This window comes from Phyllobates terribilis, unplaced genomic scaffold (assembly GCF_046119375.1).
Source record: "Phyllobates terribilis strain yellow unplaced genomic scaffold, ASM4611937v1 Scaffold_3__8_contigs__length_932513732, whole genome shotgun sequence".
In the NCBI taxonomy this organism is placed as follows: Eukaryota; Metazoa; Chordata; class Amphibia; order Anura; family Dendrobatidae; genus Phyllobates; species Phyllobates terribilis.
In genome coordinates this window covers 814,851,119-814,863,533 of record NW_027362763.1, presented here as the reverse complement: position 1 = coordinate 814,863,533, position 12,415 = coordinate 814,851,119, and the positions used below count along the sequence as shown (strand labels likewise).

General features: G+C 39.3%; 1 protein-coding gene across 5 annotated transcripts in view; it reads left to right on the top strand.

Moving 5' to 3' along the window:
• Positions 1-10,951, top strand: part of TIAM2 (TIAM Rac1 associated GEF 2) — a 518,307-nt gene extending 507,356 nt beyond the window's left edge. For all 5 annotated transcript variants that reach the window (XM_073672431.1, XM_073672433.1, XM_073672430.1 and 2 more), the window contains one exon: positions 9,639-10,951. In XM_073672431.1, coding sequence (XP_073528532.1) covers positions 9,639-10,300 — 662 coding nt within the window. In that variant the 3' untranslated portion in view covers positions 10,301-10,951. The remainder of the gene's footprint in view (positions 1-9,638) is intronic.
• Positions 10,952-12,415: the final 1,464 nt, after the last annotated feature.

The window sequence follows — 12,415 nt, the reverse complement described above, 5'->3', positions numbered from 1 at the left end:
ATTAAACATTAAGCTTAAGATTAATAGGGGTGCCCAAACTTTTTCATATAACTGTGAAACCTAAAAGACATTAAATCTTGAGGAAAGTTGACAATATAAGTGCAACGCGTTGTTAAGCAACTAAATATGGAAAATAATATTGATATTGCTGTGAAAATCAAGAACTAACAAAACTTAGGTTACTTAGATGAATGAATACAGTTCATATTCCTTGTTTAGACCTTTCGGAGACAAGGATTGTAGCTTGTGTATCCAGTATGCCTCTCTGTATTTAAGTAGGCGGACGCGGTCCCCTCCACGTCTCGGAGGGGCAACATGTTCTATAACCTGGAACTTGAGTTGTGAGACAGAATGTCCGGCTGATATAAAATGTGCTGGAATAGGTAGGAGGAGATTTTTGCAGCGTATGGTCGACTTATGTTTTGAAATCTTGTCTTTGATGCATTGAGTCGTTTCGCCAACATATATAAGGCCGCAGGGGCACTTAGTTACGTAAATTACGTAGGATGAATTGCAAGTAAAAAAGTCCTTGATTTTGTACTGTTTTCCTGATTGGGGATGGTGTAGAGTGTTGCCCCTAATGATATTGTTGCACTGGTAGCATTGGAGGCATGGAAAAGTGCCCGTTTTGGGTGTGGCCAAAAATCTTTGTCGGGGTCTGTGCCAAACCCGGCCACAGCCTTTCTCCTTTCAACATAACATATCTGGTAGGCTCTCTCCTCTAAGATCATCCCATCCTTTCCTTTGTCGTCCTAGTCCTCCTTCCCATCCTTTCCCCATGTTATATACTCTGTATTTCGTTCACATGACATTTTGATTATGTCCAATGACTACCATGTTGATTACTTTGTACCATGTATTATGTATTTACACTTGTCCATGTGACACTTATCTTTGTTTTTTTCACTTTTGTAGTACACCGATGAAGGTCCTTGTGACCGAAACGTCTGGTTGTTGTACTGCAATCCATAATTAAAGTTCATTTTATAAAAAAATAACTCCTATGTCTATTGAGTGCCAGGTTATTTTACATCAATGCAAAAGGTGGCTACTTTGAAGAACCTAGAATATAAGACATATTTTCAGTTGTTTCACACTTTTTTGTTAAGTATATAATTCCACATGTGTTAATTCATAGTTTTGATGCCTTCAGTGTGAATGTACAATTTTCATAGTCATGAAAATACAGAAAAATCTGTGAATCACCTGATGAAGACGGCTTGCCTGACATCGAAATGCGTTGTGTTTTTACAAGGACTTTAATAAAGGTAGCAATTGCTGAATTTTATATGCCTTAGCGCTTTTTATCACCAGCTTTTACCTTTTGCATTTTGAAAAAATATGGACTTTATTAGCCCAGCGTGGCGACGTTTCGGTTGCGGACAACCGTCATCACTGCTTGATGAAGGTTGTCCACAACCGAAACGTCGCTACATCGGGCTAATAAAGTCCATATTTTTTCCAAAGACCTTTTGGAGTGCTGCTTTCCATTTTTTTGCTATAGATATAGAGAGAGAGAGATTGAAAAATATCAGCAACCAGCCAAAAACCTTCAAATTAGGAAAAAATAGAATGGAAGCAGTACTTCAATGAAAATAAGTGATACAGACTTTATTCACCCATCTGATCTGGATGTATAAAGTTGGCCTTTTTCACTTATTTCCACTGGAGCGCTGCTTCAACGCTATTATTCAACTTACTCCATTTTTAGCCAGGAGATGTAGATTTTTATTAACAGATATGGGTGATACATGCTGTGGTTACTCTGTAGCCTTTTCTCTGGCTCTACACACAGTATATATAGACAGGAGACCCATTTATATACAGTTAGGTCCTTATATATTTGGACAAAGACAACATTTTTATAATTTTGGTTCTAGACATTACCACAATGAATTTTAAACAAAACAATTCAGATGTAGTTGAAGTTCAGACTTTCAGCTTTCATTTGAGGATATCCATATTAAAATTGGATGAAGGGTTTAGGAGTTTCATCTCCTTAACATGTGCCACCCTGTTTTTAAAGGAACCAAAAGTAATTGGACAAATTAAATAATTGTAAATAAAATGTTCATTTCTAGCACTTGGTTGAAAACCTTTTGTTGGCAATGACTGCCTGAAGTCTTGAACTCATGGACATCACCAGACGCTGTGTTTCCTCCTTTTTGATGTTCTGCCAGGCCTTCACTGCGGTGGTTTTCAGTTGCTGTTTGTTTGTGGGCCTTCCTGTCTGAAGTTTAGTCTTTAACAAGTGAAATGCATGCTCAATTGGGTTGAGATCAGGTGACTGACTTGGCCATTCAAGAATATTCCACTTCTTTGCTTTAATAAACTCCTGGGTTGCTTTGGCTTTATGTTTTTGGTCATTGTCCATCTGTAGTATGAAACGATGACCAATCAGTTTGGCTGCATTTGGCTGGATCTGAGCACACAGTATGGCTCTGAATACATCAGAATTCATGCGGCTGCTTCTGTCCTGTGTCACATCAATAAACACTAGTGACCCAGTGCCACTGGCAGCCATGCATGCCCAAGCCATCACACTGCCTCCGCCGTGTTTTTCAGATGATGTGGTATGCTTTGGATCATGAGCTGTACCACGCCTTTGCCATACTTTTCTCTTTCCATCATTCTGGTAGAGGTTGATCTTGGTTTCATCTGTCCAAAGAATGTTCTTCCAGAACTGTGCTGCCTTTTTTAGATGTTTTTTAGCAAAGTCCAGTCTAGCCTTTTTATTCTTGATGCTTATGAGTGGCTTGCACCGTGCAGTGAACCCTCTGTATTTACTTTCATGCAGTCATCTCTTTATGGTAGATTTGGATATTGATACGCCTACCTCCTGGAGTGTTGTTCACTTGGTTGGCTGTTGTGAAGGGGTTTCTCTTCACCATGGAGATTATTCTGCGATCATCCACCACTGTTGTCTTCCGTGGGTGCCCAGGTCTTTTTGCATTGATGAGTTCACCAGTGCTTTCTTTCTTTCTCAGGATGTACCAAACTGTAGATTTTGCCACTCCTAATATTGTAGCAATTTCTCAGATGGGTTTTTTCTGTTTTTGCAGCTTAAGGATGGCTTGTTTCATCTGCATGGAGAGTTCCTTTGACCTCATGTTTACTTCACAGCAAAACCTTCCAAATGCAAGCACCACACCTCAAATCAACTCCAGGCCTTTTATCTGCTTAATTGAGAATGACATAACGAAGGGATTGCCCATACATGTCCATGAAATAGCCTTGGAGTCAATTGTCCAATTACTTTTGGTCCCTTTAAAAACAGGGTGGCACATGTTAAGGAGCTGAAACTCCTAAACCCTTCATCCAATTTTAATGTGGATACCCTCAAATGAAAGCTGAAAGTCTGAACTTCAACTGCATCTGAATTGTTTTGTTTAAAATTCATTGTGGTAATGTCTAGAATCAAAATTAAAAAAATGTTGTCTCTGTCCAAATATATATGGACCTAACTGTAGATTGTCCCCCTTTCTATTACAGCCATTTGATAAATGAGCTCTTAGGGTCACTACACTGCTGACCAGAGACACTGCCTAGCAACCAGCCTCTGGGGGCATGTCTCAGAGCACAGCACGCTGAGCTGCCAATCCCAAGGTGGCGGCTCCTATAACTGTGATTCTCTTATTTCATAATGCAAGTAATTCTTCCAAAGGTAATTTATTTAATGTTAATTTATATCTACAGTCTCCTTAATGTAATATACCATAATAAGTGTGGAGGTGATAGGTCCTCTTTAAGAAAAGGCCATTCAAAAATTTGGGGGAGATTTACAAGGAGTGGACTGCTGCTGGAGTCATTGCTTCAAGAGCCACCACACACAGACGTATCCAGGACATGGGCTACAAGTGTCGCATTCCTTGTGTCAAGCCACTTATGACCAATAGACAACACCAGAAGCGTCTTACCTGGGCCAAGGAGAAAAGACCGGGACTGTTGCTCAGTGGTCAAAGGTGTTGTTTTCAGATGAAAGTAAATTTTGCATTTCATTTGGAAATCAAAGTCCCAGAGTCTGGAGGAAGAGTGGAGAGGCCACAATCCAAGCTGCTTGAGGTCTAGTGTGAAGTTTCCACAATCAGTGATGGTTTGGGGAGCCATGTCATCTGCTGGTGTAGGTCCACTGTGTTTTATCAAGACCAAAGTCAGTGCAGCCGTCTACCAGGAAATTTAGAGCACTTCATGCTTCCCTCTGCCGACAAGCTTTTTAGAGTTGCAAATTTCATTCTCCAACAGGACTTGGCACCTGTCCACACTGCCAAAAGTACCAATACCTAGTTTAAAAACAACAGTATCACTGAGCTTGATTGGCCAGCAAACTCGACCTGACCTTACCCCCATAGAGAATCTATGGGGTATTGTCAAGAGGAAAATGAGACACTAGACCCAACAATGCAGACTAGCTGAAGGCTGCTATCAAAGTAACCTGGGCTTCCATAACACCTCAGCAGTGCCACAGGCTGATGGCCTGATGTTATAAATAAAAATAATAATGTTATTTATTATTATGGCCTCCATGCCACACTGCATTGAGGCAGTAATTGATGTAAAAGGAGCCCCGACCAAGTATTGAGTGCATTTACTGAACATACATTTCAGTAGGCCAACAGTTCTCATTTTAAACACATTTTTCAAGCTGTTGTTATAAAGTATTCTAATTTACTGAGATAATGACTTTTGTGTTTTCATTGACTGTAAGCCATAATCATCAACATTAACAGAACTAAACCCTTGAAATAGATCACTCTGTTTGTAATGACTCTATATGAGTTACACTTTTTGTATTGAAGAACTGAAATAAATTAACTTTTTGATGATATTCTAAGTTAGTGAGAAGCACTTGTATATTTTTCTTATATATATATTTAAATAATATATACATCTTTGTACCGTGTTAGCCAGTAGATAGAAAAATCTTAAGATTTGAGAGCCTGCTGTGGTTAATACCTTTTAATGGCTAACTGAAAAGATGGTAACAAATTGCAAGCTTTCGAGACTACTAAGGTCTCTTCATCAGGCATAGAATAACACAAAATCTGAAGAGACATACAGTATATTTATACACAACAGGGCATAGAAATAATGCAGTAGATGAGACAAGTGACGTGAAGCACAATTATCATTATGGGAGAGGGAAAAACAGTTGTAGGCCATAAATATTAGAACAGTTCATAGATAAGGAGTGTGAAAGTTTTATTATCCTGTAATTGAGGTCTTATCCAGGATTGTGGTGCCCCTACATATGGTCCGAGGAGCACATTCCTTAGTTGATAAAGAAAGACCTAAATACATGCAGCACATTCATTCCTGCACTGAGTGTTAAAGGTTGTCATGAGTTTGTATTCCCAGACTCTTTTGTGTCTCTGAGATTTGAAGTTACCTTTTAATACTAGTAATTTCATGTCCATGATGCTGTGATCAGGGATACAAAAATGTTTGGCCACAGGTAGATCTATTCTTTTTTTCTTTTATTGTGTGGCGATGAGAATTCATCCTTGTTCTAAGTTTTTGCCCTGTCTCCCCAACATACAGACCCCCAGTTGGACATTTGGTACATATAATTAAGTACACCACATTAGATGTGATGCAGCTGAAGGTACCTGGGATCTTGTAGTCCTAAAGTGACTTGGGGATCTTTATCTTGTTCCTGGTATTATAAATGGACAGGTTTTACATTTTTTCTGGTTGCAGGGAAAGGTTCCTGTAGCTGTTGGAGAGGACAGCGGGCTTCTGACAATGATGCATCTTAGATTTGGGGGTTTCCTAAAATGAATTAGTGAGGGGTCTGGAAATATGGATTGTAATGGAACATCTTTTTGTAGTAAAGGTTGTAGTTTCTGTGCAGCACTTAGCACTTCCAGATTTGGATTGTAGGTGACTACTAGAGGCCCCCGTTTTCTTTCGTTTTTAGTTTTGTAATGTAGGAGGTAATTCCTTGATATTCTGGTGGCTCTTCTAATCTGGTTTTCAATTTTTCTTGGATGGTAGTCCTCATTCAAAAAGGTCTTTCCGAGGCCACCAAGATGTTTCTCTATCAATAGGGTTGGAACATATCCGATTGTATCTGATGGCTTGGTTATAGACAATAGAGTTTTTTTATGTGTTTTGGATGAAAACTGTCCCATTTAAGGTATGGTGTACGGTTGATTTGGCTTCTGGTACAGGGACGTCTCTATTTCATTGTTTTGTAGCTTAATGATGGTGTCCAAAAAGTTAATTTCAGTGCAGTAGTAGTTGTTAGGTGGTTGGTGGGATGAAATTGATTAAAGTGTTGATGGAACATCTTCATCTGTTGCTCAGACTCTGTCCAGATGATTGACAATATTGTCAATGTTATGGTAGTAGGCCAGAGGCCAAAAAGTCACTTTCAAGCTTAGCCATGAAAATATATGCATAATGTGGAGCCATTTTACTTCCCATTGCTGTAACAGTCTCCTGTAGATATATGTTGTTATCAAATTCAAAGTACTTGTGGGTGAGGATGAATTTTGCAAGTTTCACCACAGAATCCTCATCAATTCCTAATTTTTTCATGAAGACTTTACAGGCATCTATTCCATCCTGGTGTGGGATTTAGAGTACAAAGATCCCATATCCATGGTGGCCAGTATGGTTTCTTCTGGTAGAGGACCTATTGCTGCTAGTTTATTCAATAGGTCCCTTGTGTCATGAATGTAGCTGGGTGTATCCTTTGCCAGGGATTTAAGATTACCCTCTACCCATCCAGAAACTTGGTCAGTAAGGATGTTCAAACATGAAATAATTGGTCTTCCTGGATTTCCAGATTTGTGGATTTTGGAAAGCAAATAGAATGTTCTATATTCTTGGACTCTCTGGTATCAGGTCATCGGCTCTTATGGATTCGCCAGGCAGACAAGATATCAACTTGTTTAGTTCCTTTTAGTAGTCCTGTGTAGGGTCAGACTCCAATTTTTTGTAGTAGCATGTAATCATCAGTTGTTTGCTTCCTTCATGTAGTCTGATGTGTTCATCATCACTATTGCACCTCCCTTGTCAGCAGGTTTAATGATGATTTCTTTGTTGGTTTTCAAAGATTGTATGGCCTTTCTCTCCTGGGTACTGATGTTGGATGCTTGTCTCCTGTTTGTGTCTATGATTGTGGATTGTACCAAATGTCTGAAGGAGTCCATATATTTATCCAAATGAGGGTTGCGTCCAGGTGGAGGTGTCCAGTCTAACCTCTTCCTGGTTGTGTAATGAATTTTCTGTATCATAGAAAAACTTCAGGAGACTGCACCTGAAGGAATATTTCAATCTACTGGCTAACACGGTACAAAGATATATCTTTTTTCTAGTATTAAAAGGTAATTCATGACAACCTTTGCCATACTCAGTGCAGGAATGAATGTGTCGCATGAATTTATGTCTTTCTTTATCAACTAAGGAATGTGCTCCTCAGACCATATGTAGGGGCACCACAACCGTGGACGAGACCTCAATTACAGGATAATAAAACTTTCACACTCCTTATCTATGGACTGTTCCAATATTTACGGCCACAACTGTTTTTCCCTATCCCATAATGTAATGATGCTTGTGATTCACGTCACTTGTCTCATCTACTGCATTATTTCTGTACCCTGTTGTGTAATAAATACACTGCTCAAAAAAATAAAGGGAACACTCAAATAACACATCCTTGATGTGAATGAATGAAATATTCTCATTGAATACTTTGTTCTGTACAAAGTTGAATGTGGAAATCAAATTTATTAACCAATGGAGGCTTGGATTTGGAGTCACCCCCAAACTTAAAAGTGTAAAAATACACTACAGGCTGATCCAACTTTGATGTAATGTCCTTAAAACAAGTCAAAATGAGGCTCAGTATTGTGTGTGGCCTCCACGTGCCTGTATGACCTCCCTACAATGCCTGGCCATGCTCCTGATGAGGTTGCGGATGGTCTCCTGTGAGATCTCCTCCCAGACCTGGACTAAAGCATCTGCCAACTCCTGGACAGTCTGTGGTGCAATGTGACGTTGGTGGATGGAGCGAGACATGATGTCCCAGATGTGCTCAATCGGATTCAGGTCTGGGGAACGGGTGGGCCAGTCCATAGCTTCAATGCCTTCATCTTGAAGGAACTGCTGACATACTCCAGCCACATGAGGTCTGGCATTGTCCTGCATTAGGAGGAACCCACAGCCAACCGCATTAGCATATGGTCTCACAAGGGGTCTGAGGATCTCATCTCGGTACCTAATAGTAGTCAGGCTACCTCTGGCAACCACATGGAGTGCTGTGCGGCCCTCCAAAGAAATGCCACCCCACACTATTACTGACCCACTGCCAAACTGGTCATGCTGAAGGATGTTGCAGGCAGCAGATCGCTCTCCACGGCATCACCAGACTCTGTCACATGTACTCAGTGTGAACCTGCTTTCATCTGTGAAGAGCACAGGTTGCCAGTGGCGACTTTGCCAATCCTGCTGTTCTGTGGTAAATGCCAAGCGTCCTGCACGGTGTTGGGCTGTGAGCACAACCCCCATCTGTGGACGTCGGGCCCTCATACCACCCTCATGGAGTCGGTTTCTAACCGTTTGTGCAGACACATGCCCATTTGTAGGCTGCTGGAGGTCATTTTGGAGTGCTCTGGCAGTGCTCCTCCTGTTCCTCCTTGCACAAAGGCGGAGGTGGTGGTCCTGCTGCTGGGTTGTTGCCCTCCTACGGCCCTCTTCACGTCTCTTGGTGTACTGGCCTGTCTCCTGGTAGCGCCTCCAGCCTCTGGACACTACGCTGACAGACACAGCAAACTTTCTTGCCACAGCTCGCATTGATGTGCCACCCTGGATGAGCTGCACTACCTGAGCAACTACTGTGGGTTGTAGAGTCCGTCTCATGCTACCACGAGTGTGAAAGCACAACCAACATTCAAAAGTGACCAAAACATCAGCCAGAAAGCATTGGTATTGAGATGTGGTCTGTTTGTCCCCACCTGCAGAACCGCTCCTTTATTGAGGGTGTCTTGGTAACTGCCAATAATTTCCATCTATTTTCTATTCCATTTGCACAACAGCATGTGAAATTGATTGTCAATCAGTGTTGCTTCCTAAGTGGACAGTTTGATTTCACAGAAGTTTGATTTACTTGGAGTTATATTCTGTTGTTTAAGTGTTCCCTTTATTTTTTTGAGCAGTGTATATGACTCTTCAGATTTTGTGTTATACTATGCCTGATGAAGAGACCTTAGTAGTCTCGAAAGCTTGCAATTTGCCATCTTTTCAGTTAGCCATTAAAATGTATCAATCACTAAGGACTCTCAAATCTTATTTTTCTATATTTACTGTAAATAATATACTTACCTGAGTGTTCTCAATACAGTATGATTCTCCAATTACAATAGTGTTTGTTATGTAATTTAATATGCAAATAAAATAATTTTGGTAAACTAATTGTAGTAGTTATTCTAATAAGATTATCAACTATATGTTTGTAGCACAATATGCAGCTAAAAAACTTTTGGAATGTTAGTACATTTGGAGTAAAATGCTTTGATACTTGTAAATCATGTGATCTGTGTACAGAATTTTTCACTAACTTTTTTCTATGTTCTTGAACTCTCTTGTGTTTAAACTTTGCAAATAAAAAAAATCTTTATTACCTTCAACAGCATCAACAAGGTCCTTAAAAGTGCTAAAGAATAGCTCTAGTACAGATTGCAGCAACAGTACAAGGGACAAAGGGAATGGACTAGATTCAGACGATGGCAGCCTAAGCAGCGGTACGCAAAGTAGTGGTTGTCCAACAATAGAAAGCTTGCAGGAGTCAAAAAATCAATCTCCAATCAAACACCTAAAGAATGTCCCAGCCCTACCAAATGCAACAGTAAAGGAATCTGACATTCTCAGTGATGATGATGAGGATTACAGGTTGTCAAATGTGACACGCAGCTCAGCAAGTGTGATAAACAGCCCAAATCAAGGAATAGAGGTACACTTCCAGAACCTAAATATTTCTGAACACTCTAAAATTGAGCCAAAATACATGGAGCCCAAAATGATTGATGCTGAGGGTAACTTCCAACATGAGGAACATCCAAAACTTGTACGGGGACACTTCTGTCCAATTAAACGAAAGGTTACCAGCACAAAACGGGAAAAGATGATTATAAAAGCAATGAAGGACCACCAACAATCTCTTGACAGCCATTCTGATTCTGCAAATATTGACCTGAATGCCATTTTGGAGAGGGAATTCAGCATTCAGAGTTTAACATCTGTAGTAAATGAAGACTGTTTTTATGAAACTGTTGGGAATTGTGGAAAGTCCTAGCTCCTTTGCTTATGTAGACAATTCCAACATGTGTAAATTGAATGTAATATAAAGTCATGGGTTTTGAAATAACAAAAGCATTGAGCTGATGAAATCTTGTTTTACGCTACACATGGACTAGAAATTGATGAAAAACTACTTGCTGTATCTGTTCTTTTTCTTGTGCACTATTTCATGTTGCCACATATTGTTTAAGTTATTTTTTTATTTATTGTGAATTGCAAAAATAAAGTAGACCAAATTCAAAACCTTTAAAGGGTATCAATATGTTGTCATTTAATTATATAACGTGTAACATAACATGTGGTATCACATTGTGCATGCTGTTGATGAGATGAGTTATTTTTTTAATAAAGCAGTTGAGGACACAAATAAAATGCCTCAACGGTTCAGTTATGTAACATCATTACTACAATGAGGATGAATTACACTCAGATGAGCTATCAGTGACTGTAGGCTTAGGCCATTTTTTTTAATCATTTAAGTTATTGTGCATCAACATGCAGTCATTTCATTTTGTACACCACAATAGGGTTTATTAAAAATTATAAATATAATACATGTATAAAAAAAAAACTTGTACTGTAATATTTTTGTCGGCTGTATTTTATTTTCTTTATCTTGTACAGTAAAATGAGTTGTTGCCCTAAATCATTGTGGAATGTTTTATTTGTTGCAGTGTATGTATGTATGTACTACTACTTACAATGCTTTTTGTCAGTTTATTTTACTGACTACTACATCTACCCACCTCTCCTAGAAAATTTTGTATAAAAGCAGAAACTGGATATAACATTCGTAAATTGTAAAAAAGTGAAGAAATACTGGAAAATCCGTAAACTTTTTTGGTATATGACCGTAAACCTTTAGCATCAATATTCTCAAAGTTAAATTATATGCATTCTTAAAGGAAACCAGACAGCTGCCCTAGCCTCTCTAAACTGCCACAATGTATGTATAACAAACTTTATACAATTTATGTATAGGTGGCATGGACTTCCCCAGACTTATCCCAGATTTATCCATATGGCATCATTAGCCCACTGACATGCCTATGGTGGCAGCAGTGGCGCCAGATTCTGAGAATCGAAAAGGAGCTTCACGTTTATCGCCAGAAAATGTAAGGTCTGTCTTACAGTCTTCATATGTCACCGCCACCAATGATAATTATATTTACATTAATGTACACTCGGCTTAATTGAGCATTCGCACGGAGGTCAGCATCGCGCACATGTGTGATACTTGCAAAGAGTCTATGGTGATGCCAGGGGCGTGCTTACATGGTTATTGTGAGGATTAGTATGGGGAAATCAAGCAGCCGGCCTCCCGACTAGTCAACCATTAATTTGAAAAGTGCAACTTTACAGTTCATTTTATATGAATTCAGCAGACATTAAGCTACATCATCATAAATCATATCAAGAAGAATAATTTCAAAACTTTTTACATTTTTTAATGTCACCTATAATCTGTATATTTCAGTTAATAATCAAACTGAAGTCCTTTCTGGGTGGAAAACAAACAAACAAAAAATGTATTAATTTGAGGGTGTGTATATTTATGTAATCAAATTATTTTAAAGTACCCTTTAAATGTATGACCACATTCAGGCTTTTTGGGTAGGTGTATAAAGGCATGACCCATCTAGAATGGAAAATACTGCCCAGTCTTCCTTGCAGTAGCAGACCACATCTGTCAGATTACATCTGTGTACAGCGCTCTTCAGGTCAACCCACAGATTTTCAATTGGATTCAGGATTGGGCTTTGGCTGTGCAATTCCAAAACTTTGATCTTCTTCTGGTGAAACCATTCTTTTGTTGATTTGGAGGTATGCTTAGGGTCGTTGCTGTGCTAAGAGGTTAAATTCCTCTTCATCTAAAGCTTTTTAGTAAAGCCGTAAAGGTTTGTTGAAAAATTGACTGATATTTGGAATTGTTTATAAATCCCTCCAACTTGACTAAAGCTCCAGTTCCAACTATAGTAAAAGAGCACCAAAGCATAATGCTGCCTTAACCATGCTTCACTGTGGAAATGGTGTTTTGATGATGCACAGTGTTGGTTTGGCGCCAAATATACCTTTTGGAATTATGGCAAAAAATTTAAACTTTGGTCTC